The sequence below is a fragment of the Mastigoproctus giganteus genome, chromosome 4 (assembly GCF_048544385.1).
Source record: "Mastigoproctus giganteus isolate SK-2022 chromosome 4, ASM4854438v1, whole genome shotgun sequence".
Lineage (NCBI taxonomy): Eukaryota > Metazoa > Arthropoda > Arachnida > Uropygi > Thelyphonidae > Mastigoproctus > Mastigoproctus giganteus.
Window position 1 is genome coordinate 229,687,027 of NC_143578.1, and position 23,562 is coordinate 229,710,588.

Here is a 23,562-nt window from a genome sequence, read left to right on the forward strand (position 1 = left end):
AAACCAACTTGCTTCATACTGAATCTTTCCTGCTCACAGTAATACCAACTGTATGGAATATTTAAATATTGTGTGTTTTTAGCCATTTAGCTGATAATAAACAACTACATATGCAAACATGACATATGGCATATATGAGGGGGTAATCAAAAAGTTCAGGGAATGAACTACATTGGGAAATGAAACTTACTATTTGGATGGATCTCCTTCAAAGTAGTCTCCTTAACACTGTTTTCACTGATTCCAATGCATCTGTAACTTCTGTAAGTACTCCTCATAGGCTTCTTTTGGAATTGCTAATAGTTTGTGTTATGTTCTGAATAATTTTTCTCAGTTTTTGTAAATCTGTGACCTTTCAAGGGGTCTTTAAGCTTTGAGGGGGGGGGGGGGTATAAGGAACTAAACACAGTGAATATTTAAATATAGAAGATTAGGGAACCATGGCCAATAAGTAAGTGTCACAAGAAATACTCGAATAGAAAGTTGAATGTCTAAAGATGTTGTCAAAATGCAAGTACCAATTGATGCCAAGAATGCTCCACTTGTTCTCAAAATCTGTGTTCCTGAGCTTACTCCTTTCTGTTGCCTTTTTTTATGCTTTCTTAAATTACCAGTGTTTTCCCTTCTGCTTAAAATTTGCTCATATCCAGCCAGTTCCTAAAAAGGGTGACAAATCTCACCCATCCAATTATCCCGTTGCACTATCGTTTCTAAAATAATGGAAAAATCCATAACTGTCAACTCTGAAATTATCTAGAAACCTTCCATCTGATCAATGATCGCCAGTGTAGATTCCGTCAATGTCGATCCACTGGTAATATACTGGCTTATGTTAACAAAATTCAGTGGGAAAATTTGGTGAAACTCAAGCAGTTTCTACTTCCACGTGCACTGTTCTTCTGAATTAGTTTCTATAAATTCTGCTCTCTTCCAAACCGGTCTCCAAACTCATGCCACAAATGGTCAGCATCCTTTTACTGCTCAACTTCAAACTCACAGAACCAACTTTTATTCTTACTCATTTATTCCTTCAACTTGCGCGTTTTCTGGAACAATCTCCCTTCATATATATTTCTGAAAATTTCTCTAGAGCTCTCGGCTTGAAGGGACTTAGTCGCAGTTACAATCTACAGAAATTCAAGTCTCATGCTTGGAGTTTTCATTAAAATAAACTTTTTTTTTTTAGTATTCCTAGCTTGACAATGGAACAAATTCATTATGAATTTGTCCCATACAGTCACCTGTCATTTGATACTGTTTTGCATTTTTTGGCATTTGAAAAAGATGGTGTCTTCCATTGAGAATACTGTCTTTGTTTCTCAGCCACAGCCATTCACGGCACCTGCGTAGCCAGGTGGGAAGGAGCAGCAGTGTGTAGCACACGCTTCTTGATTAGTCCGGGGTTCGAGCCCGTCACCACCAAATACGGAGGATGCGGAAAGGTCAGGGAATGACCACCGCATATCCCGGAGCAATATGGCCTTAGTTGCTAATGCTCCTAAAAACCAAATAACAAACAAACAGCCATTCACCCATTATTCACCACCATTTGGGGGGGGGGGAGACATGTGCACCACATTAACAAATATTCTGACATGTGAAAATTTGCTGCTTTTTGTGATCACCAGTGAGAATGAAGGCCCAAACTTTGTTGAAATATTATACGTTCCCAAATCATGTGTTAAAATTGGTTGATGTGTTCATAAGAAATATCAATTTTGCTAGTAACTTTGCAGTTACTTAAATAGCTATTATTTCTAATCAGATCATGAACACAAACTGAATAACTGATTTCTGAAATTGAAGGGTGGTCAAATAGCTTACTCTCAGAAGCATTTAGTTTATTTATAAGTGTTTATAATATATAAATTTATAAGTGTTTAGCTGCAGCTTTCCTTATTCACCCTCTTGGTTTCTTTTATACCTCCTATTCTGATGTGATCCTTATATGACTATTTTTATTTATTTATTTCGTATGATGTGATCAATAATTTCTTGCTTCCTTCGTGTATCATGGCCGGGATATCCAACCAACCGGTTGGTTCGGCACCATCGTGATATCCAGCCCGAGGCGGGAATCGAACCCGCGACATTTGGGTTGGCAGGCACTTTACCTACCCGGCTAGCCCAGTTGGCATATGACTATTAATTATTAATATTAAAGTTTATATTAAAGTTTAAGCAATCTCTACTTTTGGGGTCCATCTCAAATTCCTTCTTAGCTCACAGGCTGAGAAACAGTTTTACACCAATGTAACTATCTGATGCTGCTAATTACAACAACACCTAGTGTTAATTAAAACATTAAAAAAAAAAAAAAAAAATTTGTGATGTAATTTCTAGGTTGGACTAATATCAAGAAAAAAAAAAGATAAAGAATATTTTGTTAAGAGGCGTATTAAAATTACAACTCTTAACTAAAATTAACTGTCCATTAAAAAAAAAAAAAACTAAAGATACAACTTGAGTTGTATTTTTTATAGATAATGTTAATTCTAATTAGATAAATGATTACCATCCTGAGGACTATCTATCAAAGTGCATAACCAAATGTTAGATGTGGGAAACCAAAACATAGTAGGCAAATATTTTCATCTGCGTGAACCAAGAGGAGTTTGAAAAAAGTGAAGATTGCTGTAGTCAACTTGCAGCCTATTTGTGTGGAATAACAGTTACTTCTGAACTGTAATATCGTCGCTTTTGCATGATGAATTACTAGTGAAGCTTTTGGAAACTATCTGAATTCTTAAGACTGTCTGAGCTGTTTTCATCCTGAAATTCTGTGTGGATCAACAAAGCGCAGATTCCAGGTCTCCAATTTTAAACTTCATATAATTCTACACAATCGGTAAGATAATTAGGTAATATGACATCTTATGAAGTAGGACATATAAATGCATTTGGTCTTTATTAATTTGGATAGAAACAACATGTACTGTGATGTTACTTCTATGAGATGTTTAATCCCTATATAAATTAATGCTCTAATTGAGAATTGGGTGGCCTTGTTTTGTTTTATAAAATTTTTTTCAAAGCATAGCTTTGGGTACAAGTAGTATCAGCTTAGTTAGGTAAAGATATTTAAATTATATTGTTGGTTGTGTTTATGCAGAGACAAACACTAACGTTTTAGAATATTGCGAGAAGCAAGTGACTATTTAATTGACACATAGAAGAATACAATTGAATTGAATCATTTGTATTGTACACATTTATTTAGTTGAATTATAAGTATTCTTTATTTCCTTCTCCATGCTCAAATATCGTTATTCACAAAACTGATTACTAATACAATCAACAATCAAAGATGCCTTCTGACATGCAACCTGTTGAGCTAATCTTTTGGGATAACACATCCTTAGGAAGGACCAAAACTAATTTCTTAGTTCTAAGGTGAAAGAATTAAGAATACTTAAAACTTAACCAAAGAAACCTTTCTCCCAAAGTGTGAAGACACACACACAAGAAACCTTTTTACAATTAATGGGTAGGATACCGTTGGTGACAATATAATAAAAAGTTTCAGTGGAGCCAAAACATGTTATTCCAACAAACAATCAGTTAACTAAACTGACTGCCATCTTCAGATTTGCTAAGCATTCTTAAAAACAATTGAAACACCAAAGTTGCTCTTAAGTTTGAGCAATCAAAAACTCTATACAAAAGAAAGAAATAAAATTAAAAAAAAAAAAAAAGTACTGTTCAAGCAACTCTTTATACTACATATATAATACTGCATAATGAAAGGCAATTTTAATAATATTTACAATATGGAAGCACTATTAACAAAGTTAAAAAATACATAATTATCAATCAACAAAACATTAAAATACCTTTATGTGAATTTAGAAACTGGTAAAACTAACCAAAGGAGACAAATTACAGTAAAGGGCAAGCATAATTCATAAGACTCAAAAGGAAATTGTGGCAGAAATTTTAATTTATTACTGCTTCATATAAGCTTACTTGTAATTGAAAATACTCAGAATCTGACAGCTACTTGTTGAATATAATTTCTATATGTATATATATTCTTTTTTTTTTTTTAAACACAACGATTTATATAATAATACTGTCCAATGTATTAAACCAGCCTGTTGCATGTTGTTATGCAAAGCATCAGTGACACATAAAAAAAGCTATTCCTGATTAACTTTGGAAACAATCTTTATTCAAATTTACACACTAGAGTGAACTAAAAATAAATCTGAAAGAACACCCACCTAGTCAATTTCAAAACTTATCTTACAGCAGATGTAAACAGGTACTACAAAGTATATACACATCATTCTGGCAATCTGTAAAACATTAGTGAATTATCTATAGAACTACAATTAATTCAGTCTACAATTTAAGAACTCCCAAGTAACACAAGTCATCACAGTTTCCAATTTCATAACTCTCACTTTCCTTCATTCACATAAGTATATGAAATTCAAAAGAAAAAAAAAAAAAAAAAATTAAATTGTAATATGAAAACCTAATACTACTTCGCAATGCAAAAAAAATGGGCTCACAAAACATTTATATGTAGAGCAAATGCTGAAGAAATTGTTTTATGAACTGTCCCATACCTTTAATCTTTACCCTCAAGATCTCAAAAGCTGCTTGTTTTCTATAAAGGCACACTATTAGCATTTCACAGATGCTTCTTTTGCCCACATGATAAATGCACATTTTCCAGATTACCACATCCTTAATGTTAATGCTAAAATCAGCTTAACCCTACCACCAATATATTTACACCTTTAATGATAAAAAAATCCTTTTAATTGGCAGGATGGACAGTTTGATTACAAGGCAAAAATTTAAAATATATGCAAATCCTAACACAATTACAATGTGTGAGTGTTTGTGTGTAAGTGTGTAAAAAAACTGCCTTGTTTTCTGCAAGCATTAGCAAATACATAACCTGGCAACTACTGATATTACCACAATGAAAACCCCAACAAGACCATACAGTCTAGACACTTTTAGCACAGCAAAATATTACTGGATTCATGATTTACATCACGAGCAGTCAGGATTTAGCGATCAAGTTGATGATGACATCAAAGTTTCTTGAAGGCTCCTCACAATTATATTTAGGACTGATATAAAAAAGTGTGCCTTGTAGAAGTTAAACGAGGGCATGTGACCTAGGATGGCTCATTTCATTTTTTATTAAAACTGTGTTTTGCCAATTCAGTTTTTGCCATAACATAGGATAAGTTGCTCATTGTGAATTTTAAGTGTCACAGAGCTTGCAAGGTTAAAAACAAGGAAGCTCATTCATATATATGGAAAATGATCGTGTTGAACTTCAAGAGAGCAGCTAATGTCACATGCTTCCTCAGTGATTTGCACTGTATTATGCATCCGTATTAAAGAGAAACCAGCAATGTCAGTTGACAAGTGTTTTTATATTGTAGTTATTAGAGAGCTTGGTGAATACATATAAGCAAGTGATACTAGCTCCCTCCAGCAGGGTACAGCAGGCAAGCACATCTGTGTCGCATGTTGCCGACAAGTAATTCCCGATACTGTATGCAACATTACCTGCAGAACACAAAAATCAATATTTAATACAAAATATTTCAAAGATTCAAGAAAAATCACTTAATTTAATTCTAAAATAATAAATATAATTATATTTTAATGACATATGAATGCAATTCAAATGAAAAATTTTTTTATCCACACATTCTCTTTCTCAATATACAAGGTGCAAGCCAAAAGTTTCTGGACTGGCCATGTGGAGTGCTATCCATAAGTAGTATAGCAGTGTGCCAGTAGATACCACTGAACTAAATCAGGATGAATTAGTTCAGATTTCACACCAACAGGACGTTGTGGTTTTGTGAAATTAGAATTTAAGTGTGTCTTGCAATTTTTGTAGCTGAGTATGATGGCAGATGTTAAGGAACACAAATCTGCATAAAATTTTGTCATAAATTTGGCAAAACAGCTTCCGAGACAAATGCTTAAACAAGCATTTGGTGATGATGATGCTATGGGTAGAACACAAGTTTTAAGAGTATTTGTGTTTCAAAGACAGCCAAACTTTGGTTGAGAATTTTGAGCTCTTAGGTCATCTCTCATCAAGACAGTCTGATGAAAATATCGAAAAAAGTGCATTAAATCATTCACGAGAGCAGATGGTATGCAATAATACCATCTGCTCTCGTATGCAATAATGTATACAATAATACCATCTGCTCTCGTATGCAATAATGTATACAATAATACCATCTGAACGATACTTGACATTCTGGGCCTATTGTATGGCACATGCCAAAGCATTTTAACTGAAAATTTAAACAAGATGGATTGCTGCAAAATTTGTATCCCATTTGCCGAGTGATGAACAGAAACAAAACTAACTTTCTGGACAGTACAGGTCCCTGCACTGTGCAGGGACTTGCAAGTGCAGCCCAAAAACTGACCTTACCAGGGACATAGGGGATGAAAGCTGGGATTATGGTCATAACCAAAAAACAAAGCAGCAACCTCCTAGCAGAAAAGTCCATCTCCATGTTCAAAAAGGCAAAGCAGGTCAGATCAAACATCAAGAGCATGCAGGTTGTTTTCTTCAACAATGAGGGGAATTGCTCAAGAGTTCCTTCTTCCAGGCCAAACTGTAAATAACCAGTTCCACACTGAGGAATTTGAGGGAGGATGTCAGGAGAAAATGCACAGATAAATAGTGCACTCGGGATTGGCTTCTGCATCACGACAATGCACCGATTCAAATAGCTTTGCTGCTTCAGCAGTTTTTATTCAAGAACAAAATGGCAATGGTCTCACATCCTCCTCCTCCTGACCCTCTGTAACTGCTGTTTCCCCAAAATGAAAATCCAATTAAAAGGTTGAAGATTCAAAGACATCAATCACAGAAAATGCTGCACATCATCACAAAACAGAAGTTCCATAGATGCTTCCAACAGTGGAAGGTTGTGGTCAATGTATAAATTCTGGAGAGGGCTACAAAGCCAATGTGTAACTAATATGTTTAAATTAATTTTATCATCCCAGTGTGGAAACTTTTGGTGTGTACCTCAATACCTCTTCCAATGATTTGCCAGATACCCTTTCAGATGACAGCATCACCCAAAAACATTATAGACACTAGAAATGAATAGTGTCACTCCATATTAGCTCATTTGGTTTCATGTTCAAAGTGATGTACCCATGACTTTTCACCCCACAATGATACATTGCTGACTACTGTGAGTGAAGGTAATAAATATTATTAGGCATGCCCCAATTTGGAAGTCCAGAATTACAACTAAAATCCTTCCACGTAGCCTAATCTACTTGTCCACACACAAAAACTTTATGATATTATTGTTAGGTGGCATTTGAGAAACTGATCCAACAAATGCTGAATTAAATTAGTGAACTGAGAATTCAATTAGCAAATGTATAGTTTACTATCAAACAAAATCTGCCAAACAATACAGATCTGTCATTTTGTAAGTAAAAGAAGCACTAGCCACATTAATTGTGAATTTAATTAGTTTACCTGATATATACTTATTGCTAATAAGTACATACAAGTTTGTGCAACAGCATCACATTAATATGCAGCAAACTCTAAAATAGGTGGTTGTATCCACCGAGAATAAGTAACAACAGTCTTCTCCATTGGTGAAGTATTATTTGAGGTAGTGCAATATCATAGCAACTCATTGTGAAAGTTTTCATAATATGAGATACACCTAAAATAATGCCATCGCACAAACTTTTGTCAGTTAAACTTTCATGCAGCCCGAGGCTTAAGCCCTAAAAGCATTTTGCGCTAATAAGTACTTAAATTACTGCTAACGGTTGTGATTTTTTTTAATACTTTACAGTCTAAAAGTTCTGCAAATATATGGCCTCAAATATTACATTACATATTATTTTACAGGGATGGGATACACTTTAAATAGAAGGCGAGCAACAATATTTTTTAATGCTATGGAAGCAGTGTTAGGTGGGTCGCAAAACAGCTTGCTTGACGGGGATACACAGACTAATAGTTTAACAGCAGATGCAGAGAGAGAGATACAAGTGATTGTTGGAACATGCAGCAACCCGGAAAGCAAGGTATCAGGGATTTCAAGGCCTGCTGAGGATTCTTATGGAATAGGCAAATATGGGCTGTGTTAGGATTACTAAGAGTAAAAACAGTTGTAAATATATCTGTGTATGTGCTAATGCTAGGAGTACAGTAAATAAATTTCATGAATTTGAAGTACTCATTATATCTTTAAATGCAAACATTGTAGGAATATTGGAAACATGGTGTCAATCAGACATAAGGAATGCAGAATTAGAATATGGGGAGTACAAAGTATACAGAAAGGACACACAGGACAGGATGGGGAAAGAGTTGTGCTCTTAGTTAAGCACATAAAATCTGAGGCAGTATATTGAACTGATATGGATGGCCAATGCAATGTTGAGTCAGTTCTATGTGACCTCTGGGAAAACAAAAGTGACAGCAGGAATGTGTTACAGGCTTAATGTCTGTGATCAGTATAACAGATGACTACAGATAAACAGAATAGGCCAGTAAATCAGATTGTCATATAATGGGGGATTTAATTTTCATGATATTGACTAACTTATAGCAAGGCTTTTGATGACTGTTTTCTACACCACCACATCAGAGAGGCAACAAGAGGAAGCAATACTCTATATCTGATTATCAACAGCAAATCCCTCAAGGATTGTGAAACAGCAGATAAGACCCACTAGGTGGCAGTGATTACAGTGTATTCTTGGGGTATTTGCTTAAAGATGTAACTACTGTCAAGGGAAAAGGAAAGGAAAGAGTTTTGCTTTAATAAAGGTGACTTCCACAGTCTCAGATAATTTTTCAATTCTATGCAGTGGGATCAACAACAAATTCTAAACAGGAATTCTAAACTTCCCTGCATACAGGGAAGTAATTGTAGAAGCTACTTGGCTTTTTAAACCAACTAAGAAATAATGTTAAAGGGTTAGACCTAAATGGATCTCAGATGAAGTGATGAGACTTGTGAAAGAGAATAAAAATGCATATGTCATCAGGTGATACAGAAGCCTACAGTAAATATAAACTAGTCTAAAATCAAGTCACAAAGGAGGTTACAAGCTAGGGCAGATTACAACAAGTCTCTGGCAAGGATAGCAAAGACTTCTATACTTATATTAACAGTAGAAGAAAGGGGTTGAATCACACTGGCCCATTTGATATCAACAGTTCAACTGTTGATTAACCTGCTCAGCTTGCTGACAAACTGAATAATTATTCTGCATCCTCATGTATGAATGGAATAATTATTCCATTCATACATGAGTACTGCCAGAAATTTATCAAATTCCACAAAATCATTTAACTCTGTTAAATGATTTTGTGGTAACTAAGAGGAAAGTGGAAGAGAAACTGTTGAAGCTAAATGTAAAAAAGACATCTGCTGTGGATGAGATCTATTCAATTATGTTAAAGGAAACAGAAAAGGAGGTAAACAAACCTTTAGCCATGATTATGAGAGCATCCTTGGATTCAGGAAAGTCCCTGTGGACTGGAGATGCACGAATGTGTCCCCAATTCACAAAGAGTGACAAGAATAATTAGAGACCTGTTAGTGTGACTTCTGTTGCAGGGAAATAATGGAGTCACTGTTGAAGAAGTAATGCAAGACCATCTAGACAAGAATGCAGTTATACTGCAGTCACAGAAAGTTAAGAGGCAGTGTTGTCTGACCAATCTGATTGGACTGGATTTTGCCTTTAGCCAGTGGGTGGTTGATTGCTGGAACAAACTTCCATCTGTCGTTGTAGAAGTTGATAGCTTAAACAGATTCAAGGCAGAACTTGACAAACATCTGGAACGAGTAGATGGGTGAAATAAGTTTTTTTTTTTTTGGCTGATGCTATATAAAGCTTGCTTTCTTGCATCATGTGCCTTTGCTAATGCGATACTATGATGCGATAACAAAGGATTCGATGCATAAAATAATCTTTACATTGTATATTTGAATTTCAGGATATCTTTTGATACCATTGCATATAAAAGACTGCTGCACAAATTGTATCAATGTGACATTAAGGGGAGGATTAACTGCTATGGATAAAGGAATGGTTCAGTGGGAGAAGACAGTGGTTTTCAATGGGCACTGCTCTTTGTGAACTAATGTTTCCCGTGAAATTCTCTAGGGTTCGGTGCTGGGCCCACTGTTGTTTTTTATATTTATTATTGTTATTGACAAAGGCATATCAAGGTTTAATCTGTAAGTTTCCAGATGATACACAAGTTGAGAGGGTAGTTAACCACAGTAATCAGGGCATGGTACTGCAACAAAATATAGACAAATTTGGCAGATAGGCTGAGAAATGGCAATTGAAGTTTAATATTGACAAATGCAAGGCACTTCACATAGGGAGCAGTAATCCCAGATTAACATACCAGTCGTGTGGTGCCACATTCAGGGCAATGGAGAATGAAAAAGACCTGGGTGTTAATTGTACAGTCAGATATGAAGTGCACTGAGTAGCACAGATAGGCTGCCAGGGCAGCTCATAGGGTTTTGTCAATAACATACAAGAATTTTTTCTACAAAGATAAGGTGATTATCCCATTATATTAGGCAATGGTTAGGGCACAACTTGAGTGCTGCATACAGGTCTGGAAGCCTCATTTTAGGAAGTATGTGGATCTGTTGGAACGGGTGTAGAGAATAGCAACAAGGTTAGTGAGAGGTACAAATGGATGCTCTTACCAGGAAAGGCTTCAATTCTGCTAACTGTAGCATCTGGAGACTAGACACCTGCAAGGATACCTGACTGGGTGTTTAAAGCTTTGAATGGATTGAATAAGCTCAATGCTTATGGAATCCCTTTTGATGAGACTACACACACATGAGGGGGCATGAATTCAAATTGAAGGATGGTTGCAGGATAGATGTCTGTAGTCTTCCTTCAGCCAGTGGGTAGTTGAGTGTTGGAAAAAAACTTCCATCTGATGTTGTAGAAGTGTACAGTTTGAAAAAATTCAAAGAACTAAAACTATTAGAGGATGGACAGGTGATATGGGAAATGTTTTTTTTTTCCCCTTTGTTTGCTGTTGCTATATAAGCTTGCTTTCAACTACTAATACTATATAAACTTAATACTTTTATTTATTCATTAATTAGCTAAAATATTAGAAAACAAAACTCACTATCATTATAGAACCTCCATATAATGGCTAAAATATGTAGCTTAAGGATAAAATGATAGCTATTGAAAAACAGATTTCACAGTTCCCTATGCACTGTTTGCAATCTGAATGTGTTACTAGAATTTCAAGTCTAGTACCTGAATTAGCTTGAATTTTATGTGGCATGGATTCAATTATTGGCCAAAAAATTATCTAGTGTAATTATAAGCTATCACACAATAATTCCTCTAGTTTCTTTAATGATAAGAGCAGTGTACTACATAACCAACCCAAATTTAATGAGGTTCAGAGTCTGAGAGTGGCCTGAATTTGCCCTAATGTTACTTGAACTACTTGAGATAATTTCTTAAATATGCAGACTCCTTATACTCTCTATTAAGACATATCAATGGGCCCAATTTATACCATGAGAACATTCTCCACACAAATATTCCATCTCCTACAGTAGCTTGCACAGTAGGGCCAACCCATGATAGAGCTACTGCCTCATGTAGGTTCCTCTACAGTCTAGCCTTGCTATCTATACAAGAGTGTAAAATCAGGATTTATTACCATAATACCTGGTATAGATGTTCCAATCCTCTATAATCAACATGCAAATCTGCTTACAAATTTTGATTAAAATATGTGGTTTAAGGATAAGATGATAGCTATTAAAATACAGGTTTCATAGTTCCCTATGCATTGTTTGCAATGTGAATGTGTTATAGCATCTCAGTCTAGATTGAAAGCATCCTGTTCTCTTTCTCTCAGAAGTGTCTTCCCAGTCTTTTTACTTCTTATAAATTCTGGATGTTAAGAGTTTGGATAACCAGCAATAAGTCCATTTTGGAAGCCTTATTATCATGTGTTTTGGCAATCTATGTTGAATTTTGGGCGTTGACTATGTCAAAAGTATTTAAGGCAGCAAGGATGTGCGAAATTCTCTAACTTAAATGTTTCCTTTGCTGTGTCAATGCTATAGACTGAATTGGGTAAAAATGTTGGAGACATGTCAAAGAACAGTGTTTTTAATTTTTTTTTTTTAAACTAATGACATTACTACTTATCTCAATTAGATATCAGCTATTTCTACTAATGGCGATTGATTCTCACTCATACAAAAATTTTCAGGTAAGCTGCAATGTAGGTTGTAAACTGAATGAAATGCCATTAAGTGGATTTTGTTTAAGCAAGGTATATCTGGAGTTTTAAAACAAGGGATTTTTAGAAATGGTGTTACCCAACATGTTAAGAAACCAAGCTTTTGTTTTTATATAATCACTAAGAAAGATATAAGTTTGCCTGCAAATGAAAAAAAAAAAAAAAAAGTATTACCATACTGCACTTCACTTGCAAAACATATTCATACCTACAGTCTTCTTCTACTATCATAGAAGAAGACTGTCATATAGATAATTTCAAGTAGTGGTTAATGAAATTGAAATAAAAATCGAATGTAAACTTTCAATTTGCATGACATTAATTAATGTGCTGGTTCTGTATAAGTTCTTAGTGGCATATGTAAGAACTAATAGGTATTGTAGTTAAATTTAGAATTAACATAACATTACAAATAAAATTTAATGCACTTCTTTAAGAATAATAGTTCAAATTCTCATCTTACTCGTGTCATTTGCTAAATATAAAAACTGTTATATCAGATGAAACCCACTCTATAGTCATTAATGGTGAGATTTTAATTCTTGAAACATATGTTTTAAAATATGCATTGAATTTATTTATTCAGTAAACAGTTCAACATTCATAAGAAGGTGCACTTACATTGCCTTCTAGTTATTGGTTATTTCTGATATTTAATAGAGATACCAAAGATGAGACTATTCTGGAAGCATGACAGGTGAGTCATCTGTTTGCAGACAGAAAAAAAGTTAAATACTTCAAATAAAAAGGCACTTCAACTGTGCAACGTGCTGTTCAAAAAATTATGAGGAAAGATGTTACTTGGATTCAACAGTGGACATATTTAAAAGAAGGGCAGAAAAAAGATAAATACTATTTATTAATTCATCAACTGGTGTGGTGATTTATATCAGGTCATTCCATATCTTTCAAGTTATGGGATTTTCTGAACAGATTATCATTTCCCCACATCTCCCTCTTTTTTTAAAATAAAAAAAAAAAAACTTCACTGAATGCAATTTCAACCAAGTAAATATTTTTTTTCATTCTCTATGGCTTTCTGCCACTCTCCTACAAGCACTTCATACCATGTTTACAAAATTCATTTGATATGTTGAGGATTGTGGGTGTTCAAACAGATTAGTGAAATACAAATAACAGTTATTAAACCACACAAATTGTCATCAAGTAATTTTATACGTAAAGTATTACAGTAAATTAATATTCCCTTCATATGGGGCTACTCTAATTGGTGATGTTTCTGAAGCTTAAACAGGAAAATTGAATTTTTCCTATTAGGCCTGATGACAGGATTCAACATGGAATCCAGAAATGCCACTCACCAATTATTAATTAGTTCTATGAAGTGGGAAAGTTTATCTTACTTATTGTAAAACTTCATACATATTAAAATTAACTTGATAATAATTCACATGGTTTAATTAGTGTTATTCATATTCCACAAATCCACAGGGTAGAGTGAAAAATAAATAAATAAATAAATACAACAATCTAAGATTATTTAAGATATATCAAAAATGATAAATCAGAGATGACCAAAATCTATATGAAACCAAGTATACAACAGACCACTAGAATTAAGATTACTAAAAAGGGGACAAAGAATTAAGGAACTTTATTTCATCAATAAATATGACACAAAGGCAATTAATAAAAATGATAGGCTCATTTTTACTCTGAATGTGGAACAGTGTTGTACCATGATATATATTAAAAGAAAGCAAAATTGGCTCATCTCAGCAGGTTACAAGTTCTGTGCACAATATGCAAAGCAAGTTTTCTAAGGCTGTGAAGAAGTTGCTAACCTACCACATGCTGATGAGCAGTGAATGGCTGTAGTTTGTCATGCTGAGGAGGTGATTTTATAAAATCAAATCATTGTGCATGATATCGCATCAAAAGTATACATAGTTGGTGGAAGTGTAGAAACAATTATTCATTGCAATTATTATTGTAAAAGAAAGTGCATTCTGGTTAAACTGCTATTGTTTCCATGAAATGTCTGAAACAGTTTGAACTGAAAGAAAATGCACTTCTGTAATGAATAGGGATGCAATGAGACATGGGTACAGTACTTCGGTATCAAATAGGTCCAGTATGGAATGGTGCCAAAGGATTCCAACCACCCAAAAAATGATGGCGAGTGCCTCTCTGAATTTAGAAGTCAATCTTCTCAAATTTCTGCTACCTCATACAACAGTTAATGTTCAGTATTACACCAACTTACTTCTTAATGAAATGAATACAGAAATTCACAATAAAAAGTCTGGGAAACTGTCAAATGGAATTCTGCTACATGATAGCACACATCTGCATATATGGTGAATTTAGTGAATATGGTGCATCACACTAATCATACAATAATGATGCTGGAAACATTGCAGTGGAAAATGACAAACTACCTTCCTTCCAGTTTGGATTTAGTTCTCAGTGATTATCACTGTTTGGACAAATGAAGGTACACAAGGGATGCCAGAAATTCAATACAAATAAAAAAATTGAAGTGCAATATCCTGAAATGGCTGACCATGTACTAATTCAGGATACTGTACTTATATATGTGTGTTTGTTAAAAAAAAATTAAATCCAAGACACGTCGAACCACTCTTAAACAATTTAAAACATTCAACAGGCCTAATATTAGAAAACTAATTTTTTTTTTTTTTTTTAATAAGTAATGCAAAAAGTACAGTAACAAATGATAACCATAAGAGCATAATTAGATTAGTCCACTTACCTATTTCTCTCTCTGGTCAAGATAATCTCATACCAGAAATAAAAGCTATACCAATTCAGACTTCAGAAAAATGCTAATCAGATGTCACTTCTTGATTGTTCCCATGTATTATTTTCACAGGAGTCTTGCTTATTCACTAAGCATGTTACAGAGTAAAATCTGTTTATTGTATTGCTGCTGTTTTTTTGGTAAATACAATTCTACACATAATTCAAGTGAACAAGTTTCAGGAAGCTTGAGCCTGTTCATAAGATGCTACCATGTTACCTAGCACAATTTTCAAAGGAAGGGACAGAAGTAAAGTTTCTATCAGCTTGTAGTAAGAAGAGTGCTTATTACCACTCCAAATTATAGGATATGAAATCTGTTGACTTGCACATTAAGTGGTAATTCGTTGACTTGCACACAGCAAGTAGTAAGAATTCAAAAAACATGAAAATTATCACTTGGGTGCTAACACTAACTTTCACAAATGAGAAAAATGTCATGTAGGTTGAAGAAATGATAATGATTATATAATTTCATAGTTGGAATGAAGCATTTAGAAATTTACAAATAGCAAAATGGATTAGCTTTAGAAGTACACCTAACAAAAATGAGTTACTTTTGGAAAGATGCAGCAAAGATGGTAAATTTTCAGTGATATCCTAACAATGAATGAAACCTTGGATACCACTGCTCGAATACCAAACATCTTATGAATAATACAGCAACTGACACCAAAACATTTTTCAAGTGGAATTCAGTGATAAACCCCAGCTCTGGTAAATTCCTATAGAAAATAGGTGTCAACTTCGGTTGATGCAATTTGTGCTGATGAAGAGACTTTTTTTTTTTTTTTTTATAGCCTTCCTCATATTTATAACTTCAATCTCCAGCAAACTGTGGGCATTTCTAAGAGGAAATGCTCAAATTAGGGAAACATCACTTTCCAACTAATCTGCATTAGGAGATGTTCATCTTTCATCGAGTAAACAGTCCTCCCTCCAAAGTGATAGTGTGAGTAAGTACAATGATAATGTTATGTTATTATTTGGTTTTTAGGATTAGCAACTATGGCCATATTGCTCTGTGATATGCAGTGGTCATTCCCTGACCGTTCCGCATCCTCCGTATTTGGTGGTGACGGGCTCGAGCCCCAATCTAATCAAGAAGCGTGTGCTACACACTCCTGCTCCTTCCCACCTGGCTACGGAGGCGCCTACAATGATAATGTGAAAAATACCATAGCATATGCATCTTGTATACTAGACAATTATTTCCAATATACTATTCACTAATACATAATTTCATAAAGAAAACTACTTATTTTTTTTTTGAAAGTATACATTACCTTCTCAAAAGTTTGTTGTATATCTTCTAAATTTGCTACAAGGCTGGAAGGAGGAAAAATGAACACATTAAAATACAAAAATTTAAAAATTACAGTTCTCAATTTTAAGTACATATAAAGGTCATTCAATAGTCTGAGCAGTTTTGTTTAAAAAAAAGTGAATGAAACTGTCTGTTAAAGTAAACTTTTCAATGCACTCTTGTTGCCTAGCCCATGAAATCACCTGGGATAAACTTCAAAAAAATTCTTACTGGCAGGCAACACACCTGACATCAGCTTGGATTTCCTCACTTCTAACTTTCAGCTTCCAAGATGATCTTTAAGTGGAACAAATAGATGGCAATTGGCCAAGAGATAATCTGTAGGGTAGAAAGGAAGATGTCAAGTCCTCTGGTCCCATTTCTTACAGCATACTACAGATAGGATTAGATCACACTGATAGACAAATGGGCTGAATAGGGAATGTGCCCAGTATTACTGAATTTATATAAATTCAGGTTGGAATGAATGATATACTGAACACTCACATTTATAGCAATAGTGCTGTTTCTTTGTTATTTGGTTTTTAGGAGCATTAGCAACTAAGGCCATATTGCTCCGGAATATGCGGTGGTCATTCCCTGACCTTTCCGCATCCTTCGTATTTGGTGGTGACGGGCTCGAACCCCGGTCTAATCAAGAAGCGTGTGCTACGCACTGCTGCTCCTTCCCACCTGGCTACGGCGGCGCCAGCAATAGTGCAATATCACATATAGTAATGCAACAATCAGTAATAATTAGTAGTAGGTAGATTATGCCAAATGTTCAGTAGTCATGTGGTTGATGTTGAGTCACAGCTGTTTTAAAATCTTCCATCCACTTACATAGTGCTACATGACGGTTTGGTTCAACTGTTTTGTAAATCTTATGGAAATTAAGTGTTTTTGCTTTTTAATTTTACCTAAAGTTTTAACATATTGTTTCGATGCAATCTGTCGATTTACCCACATACATCATTATTGATATATGTTCACCAATGATAGCACTAATAACCAGACTAAATGTCATGCCTCCAGCCTTTATTTGTTACTTTCTTACAAAGTAAAGTGCAGTAAAGTGACCATCATAAATAAGCGATTAAAAAATAATAAAATAAATAAAAATTAATGCCATCACTCTGAACCTAAAATACTTAATATTATATGGATTACTCAAATTTATCTTGATTTGCTTAATTAGTACTACTATCTATAGAAGGGAGAGGTCTCTTGTTTCTAAGAGAGACAATCATTGTTCACTGGAGATTCATTTGAAAAATGTATTCAACTGCTGCTATTTTATTTCTTAGTACAATGTCTATTTTTATACTGTATGGCAATTTAATTTTCTTTAAGTATTAATCTTTAATATCAAGAGCATTTGCTTGTGTTACATCAAATTTTTCCATCAAACTTGTCCAAAGATGAGTAACATATGCCAATATATCACCAGGAGATTGACAATGATTGAATCCACATTGGCAATCATTGATCAGATGAAAGGATTCAAGATAATGGTGGATTTCTCCTTTCTCCATTACTTTTGAAAGAGTAGAAGTAAGTACAATGGGATGATAATTGGGAGGGATTTCTCATCCTTTATGAACTGGCTGGATGTGTGCAAATTTCTAAGCAGAAGGAAAAACATTAGTGGATTAAGAAAGTGTAAAAAAAGTGACAAGAGAAGCATGTTCCTGAAAACAAGTGGAGAAATGCCATCAGGAACAAGAGCTTACTTGGCATCAAAATTGTTCAGAATTCTTTTAACATCCTTCAGAAGGATATTAAAAGAAGACTGGGTGGCACTGAGTGGAGTGTACTGCATATGGCAGGAAGTGATTTAACAATATCATCAATAAAACAGAAGAAAAGTAGGATGCTAGTAAGTCAGCTTTATCTTCAGCTGAGGTTGCAAACACTCAGGATACAGAGTGTCAGGGCATACAGATCATTATTATTATCCAATTGGTGCAAGGAAGCCTGAGGCTTATGCTGCACCAGAAAAAAAAAAAAAGTTCCCAAGTTACCCTGAGAGAGAGAGAGAGAGAGAGAGAGAGAGAGAGAGAGAGAGAGAGAGAGAGAGAGAGAGTGTCAAAAGTAGAAGGGAATCACCAAGGAAGAGAAGAATGATGATATCCAGCTAGGAACCCTGGGTGTGCCAAGCCCATACTCACCAGATGTGAGCCCCCAGGGTTGATGGACAAGGGTTGAGGGAAGAATGCTAACTGAACTGAATGAACTGTGGTGAACTACTCCAATGCAGCTGAATAAAATGGCAACCTGGTTGACATTTTTGCAGCTGATGAGGTAAATTACTTTCTACGCAAATTTTTGTGGTTTTCAATCACTTAAAAATAAATAAAATTTATTGTGATGTAGTTTTTAATCAATCTGGTCATGCAGGTATATTCATTTTTAAATAATAACTCATTCAAAAGTTTGACTAAAATTTGAATCCTTGCTTCAGCCTGAACCTTTGTTTGCTTACATCACAGGTAAGCATCTGCTTATCAGGAATTATAAGAAGTGAATACATATATAAATACTGCTATATTTCCTTAGTATATTATTATATACTTAGAATACTATTAGCATTGTAGTTTACTTCATGGAATGTTTTATACTGTGGTATGGAACAATTAACTGGGACAGCAATTAAAGTTACAATAATCAGCACCAGGAACTGATATTTTACAATGTAGTCCAATTAGTGGCACTTCTAATCAAGTTGTACTACTGAAAGATTTAAATAGCACCTCCTTGTATTACAGATACCATCTTATTGATGAGTGTACCATATAATGTAATATTTTGTATATTATTCAAAAATTTTCAGTTGTAACTTTCATTATAAAAAAAAAAAAAAAAATCCAGAATAGTTAGTCCACAGCATTAACTACTGCGGGCAATTCTGTTTAGCATTAGTAGAGGCACATGATGCAAAAAAGCAAGCTCATACAGCATCAGCCGAGAGAAAAAAAAAAAAAAAAAAAAAAACCCTTTCCATTTCACCCACCCCCATTCACTCAAAGTTTGTCTAGTTCTGACTTGAATTTATTTAAGCTGTCAACTTCCCCAACGACAGAAGCTTGTTCCAGCTGTTGGTTAAAGGCAAATTTCTGCACATCTATTCTAGAACTGTCTTACGTCAATTTGGATGTATGCCCTTTCAGGTGTGTAATCTGGGCAAGAGGAAGAATCCTATCAGCATACAGCTTGCTCAAACCATTCAAGGCCTTGTACACCTCAATCAGATCACCTTGCAGGTGCCTGGTTTCCAGACACTGAAATTTGCAGAACTTAAGCCCATCTTGGTAACAGCAACCCTTTGTTCCATTTGTTCCAACCCTTTGTTCACTAATCTCGTTGCCTTTCTCTGTACTCATTCTAGTAGCTCAATATCTTTCCTAAAATGAGGCCTCCAGACCTGTATGCAGGACCCAAGGTGTGGCTTGACCACTGCCTTAAACAAGGGGGATGCTAATCACCTCCTTATCCCTGCTAACACAAAATTCTTGCTTATCATTGGCAAAACTCCATGAGCTACTCTTGCAGCCTGTCTGCACTACCCAGAAAACTTTATATCTAACTACACAATTACCCCCAGGTCTTTTCCATCCTCCACTCCCTGAGTGAAGTACTACACAATTGGTATGTTATTCTGGAGTTACTGTTACCTATATGCAATACTTTGCATTTGCCACCTCTCAGCCCATCTGCTTAACTTTTCTAGATCCTGTTGCAGTAGTATACTGCCATTAACAACCCTGCCAACCTTCATATCATCTGCAAACTTGGATATTAAGCCGTGTCATTTGATTTTTAGGAGCATTAGCAACTAAGGCCATATTACTCCGGGGATAATGCGGTGGTCATTCCCTGACCGTTCCGCATCCTCCATATTTGGTGGTCACAGGCTCGAACCCCGGTCTAATCAAGAAGCGTGGGCTACGCACTGCTGCTCCTGCCTACCTGGACATTAAGCCTAATATACTTTCATCAATATCATTGATAAATACAGAAAACAACAGTTATTAGTGGAGTTCCCTGGGGAACTCCACTAATAACATTAGTCCATGAAGGGCAGTTTTCATTGATTGCTACTCTCTGTAGATGTTTCACAAGAAGGTAATAATAATAATTATAATAATAATAATAAACATATACAATCTGAGATCTTACTTCCTAGTTATGAGGTGATGGTGAGAAAAAAAAAACTAGTTAGGAAGTTAGGGCTCAATATGAAAGTGTCTGGATTACCACCCAGGCATGATAGGAAGGCATAAGTGGCCCAAAACTCCATCATAAAAATATTGTGCAAGGTTCATGGGGTAGGTAGAATTTTTCCCAGCATGATCACACTTGTTGACAGAAAGTTTTGGTTCTGTAGACTGGGAAAGGGGGGGGTTATAGGGACCATGAATTTTATCATGGCTAAAAAGTATAAGTAGAATAAATTTTTGCACCAATTCAAGCCATCCTGTCTGGACATGCAAAAATCTGCAAAATAGTATAGAAAGTACAGGGTTTGCTTTAAGTCTGGGATCATGAGAAAATACAGGAATTCCCCGACTTACGGAAATGCGACTTTACATAAGTTTTTGCCGGCCAGTGCAAACAAAAATTTGTGGAAAGGTATTCTGCATCCCATAGGAATAAATGGGGGTATCATGAAAATATCATAATGTGAACCTAATAACACTTTTTTTTTTAATTCGTTCCAAGTCCTTGGAAGTTTAAATTTCGCTATATTACTAATCTATGTATCTCTCTAAACATGTCAAATTTTATAATGGAAACTGCGCTACCCTTTCATCGTTATCATATGTTTCATTATAAGAATCAATTTTAAACACCTTTGTGATAACCCCAGGGGCTCACATCTGGTGAGTATGTGCTTGGCAAACCCAGGGTCCTGAGCTGGATATCATCATACTTCTCTTTCTTGGTGACTCCTTTCTACTTCTATCAATCTCTCTCTCTCTCAGGAACTTTTTTTTTTTTTTTTTTTCTTTTTGGCTGGTGCAGCATAAGCGTAAGGTTTCCTTGCACCATATGGCTAATAATAATATAATATAATATAATATAATATATTCTTCTAAAGCATGTTTCTGGAGGTGACAACCGAAAAACAATTTACACTTTCTGGTCGTGCATCTAATTATTAACGAGTAGTAAACTCAATCTTATTGCATTTGTGATAATACTGATAACTGCAACTGTGTGGGTTTTTCCGCTATTATGGCGAAATGTGTTTCCCTTCACAGAAATCTTCAATTATATAAAAAACAAATTTTCAGAAACTTCTCTTCATTCCTATTTACATATTACAATGATGAAGGGAAAGCAACAAATGAAAAGTGCAAGTGGTGGTAGTGCCGGGAAATGAAACAAAATTGATTTAGAAATGAAGATGAAAATGATTAAGAAGTATGAAGCAAGAAAAGTTTGTCATCTATTTCAAGATGAATTAGGTCTCATTGCTTCAACAGTGAATACTATTTTAAAGGACAGTGCGTGTATAAAAGAACATGTCAAAGGATCAACAGTGATCACAAAACAGCGTTCAGGTGCTATATCGTAGATGGAACAGCTGTTAATAATATGGATGGAAAATCAGATTCAGAAACAAGTGCCCGAGTCTAATGACCATTCAAGCAAAAGAAACAAGTATTTATAAAGATATTAAGGATAAGTATGGCGAACCCCAACCGAAAGTTCATGGCAAGCAACGGGTGATTTAATAGGTTCAAGCATCGCGCTGGTTTCCACAACGTTAAAGTATGCGGTGAAGTCACCAGTGCCGATTCTGCAGCTGCAGAGAAATTGTGGTGTTGAAAATAAATTATTGATGAAGGCGGCTATTTAACGCAGCAAATTTTTAACGTTGATGAGACTGCTCTGTATTGGAAAAAAATTCCGGATCAAACATACATTGCCAGGTTTCAATACATCAAAAGATAGGGCCACGCTCTTGCTTGAAGCTAATGCAGTGGGAGATTACAGATTAAAACCACTGCTTGTGTACCAAATCCTCATGCATTTAAGGGCATCAATAAAGCCACCCTACCCATGCATTTCCGATCGAACCAGAGAGCATGGATAACAATATCTCTCTTTGAGGATTGGTTTTAATGCTGCTTCATTCCAGAGGTTAAAAAATATTGTAAAGACAACGAAGTTCCTTTCACGATTTTGCTTCTATCAAATAACGTTCCTGGACATCCTACGCATCTACATGATTTCAATTCGAACAGAAGTCATATTTCTATTGCCAAACACGACTTCACTCATCCAACCTATGGATCAGAGCATTATTTTGAATTTAAAACTATACTATTATGCAAAACATTTACTCAGGCATTGTCTGAAGTAGACTATGAGAAAAATTTTACGTTGAGAGACTTTTGGAAATCTTACAATATTTACCACACTAATAAGGCCCGAGCGGAAATTACTAAAAGTTGTTTAAATGGCACATGGAAGAAAATATGGCCATGGCATGTAAAAGGCTATGAAGGATTTGAAAAAGACGAATCACATGAAGAGGTTACAGACAAGATTGTAAAGGTTGCAGAGCTACTTCAGTTGGAGATTGATACAAAATACGGCGGAATAGTTAATAGAGGAAGAAGAGATGGAATTATCTAAAAATAACATATTGACTTGCAGGCAGTAATAGTGAAAGAAGAAAATGCTGACGAAGCTCAAGATGAACCAAATGAGCAGCTGAGACGCTTCATCGCCAGAGAGATGGCAATGGCATTTCGTGAAATTGCATCAGCAATGGCGAGGTTTGAGAAGATGGATCCCGACAGCAAACGATTCTTAAAAGTTAAGAGGGATGAATGATATGCTTGCTTGCTAGAAAAAAATCTATGATGAAAAGAAAAAAGCCACCATCCAGTCATCCATTAATATGTTCTTTCGTAAGGTTGGGCGGCCGACCCCTTCTAAATTGCCACATTACGATGCTCGAGAGGTAAAACTCACTGACGTTATGCCTGTCTCCTCTCTTTTTTTTTTGTAATTTTGTAATTTTATAAATTTGAATTTTTTTTTTTTTTTTTAAATTGCACGCTTTTGTAATTTTTCCTGCGCATGAGATAAAAAAATTTAATAAACACAATAAATAATTATATTTACACGTTCGTTGAACTTT

At 35.1% G+C, this 23,562-nt stretch overlaps 1 protein-coding gene across 1 annotated transcript in view; it reads right to left on the minus strand.

Annotated features, from left to right (window-relative positions):
- Positions 1 to 4,149: 4,149 nt before the first annotated feature.
- The window catches only part of Rab10 (RAS oncogene family member Rab10), a 136,662-nt gene continuing 117,249 nt past the window's right edge, over positions 4,150 to 23,562 (minus strand). The window contains exons 7-8 of the mRNA XM_090371203.1: positions 16,384 to 16,426; positions 4,150 to 5,538 (exon numbers count right to left, since the gene is read on the minus strand). Of these exons, the coding sequence (XP_090227329.1) occupies positions 16,419 to 16,426 (8 nt within the window). The 3' untranslated portion in view covers positions 4,150 to 5,538; positions 16,384 to 16,418. The remainder of the gene's footprint in view (positions 5,539 to 16,383; positions 16,427 to 23,562) is intronic.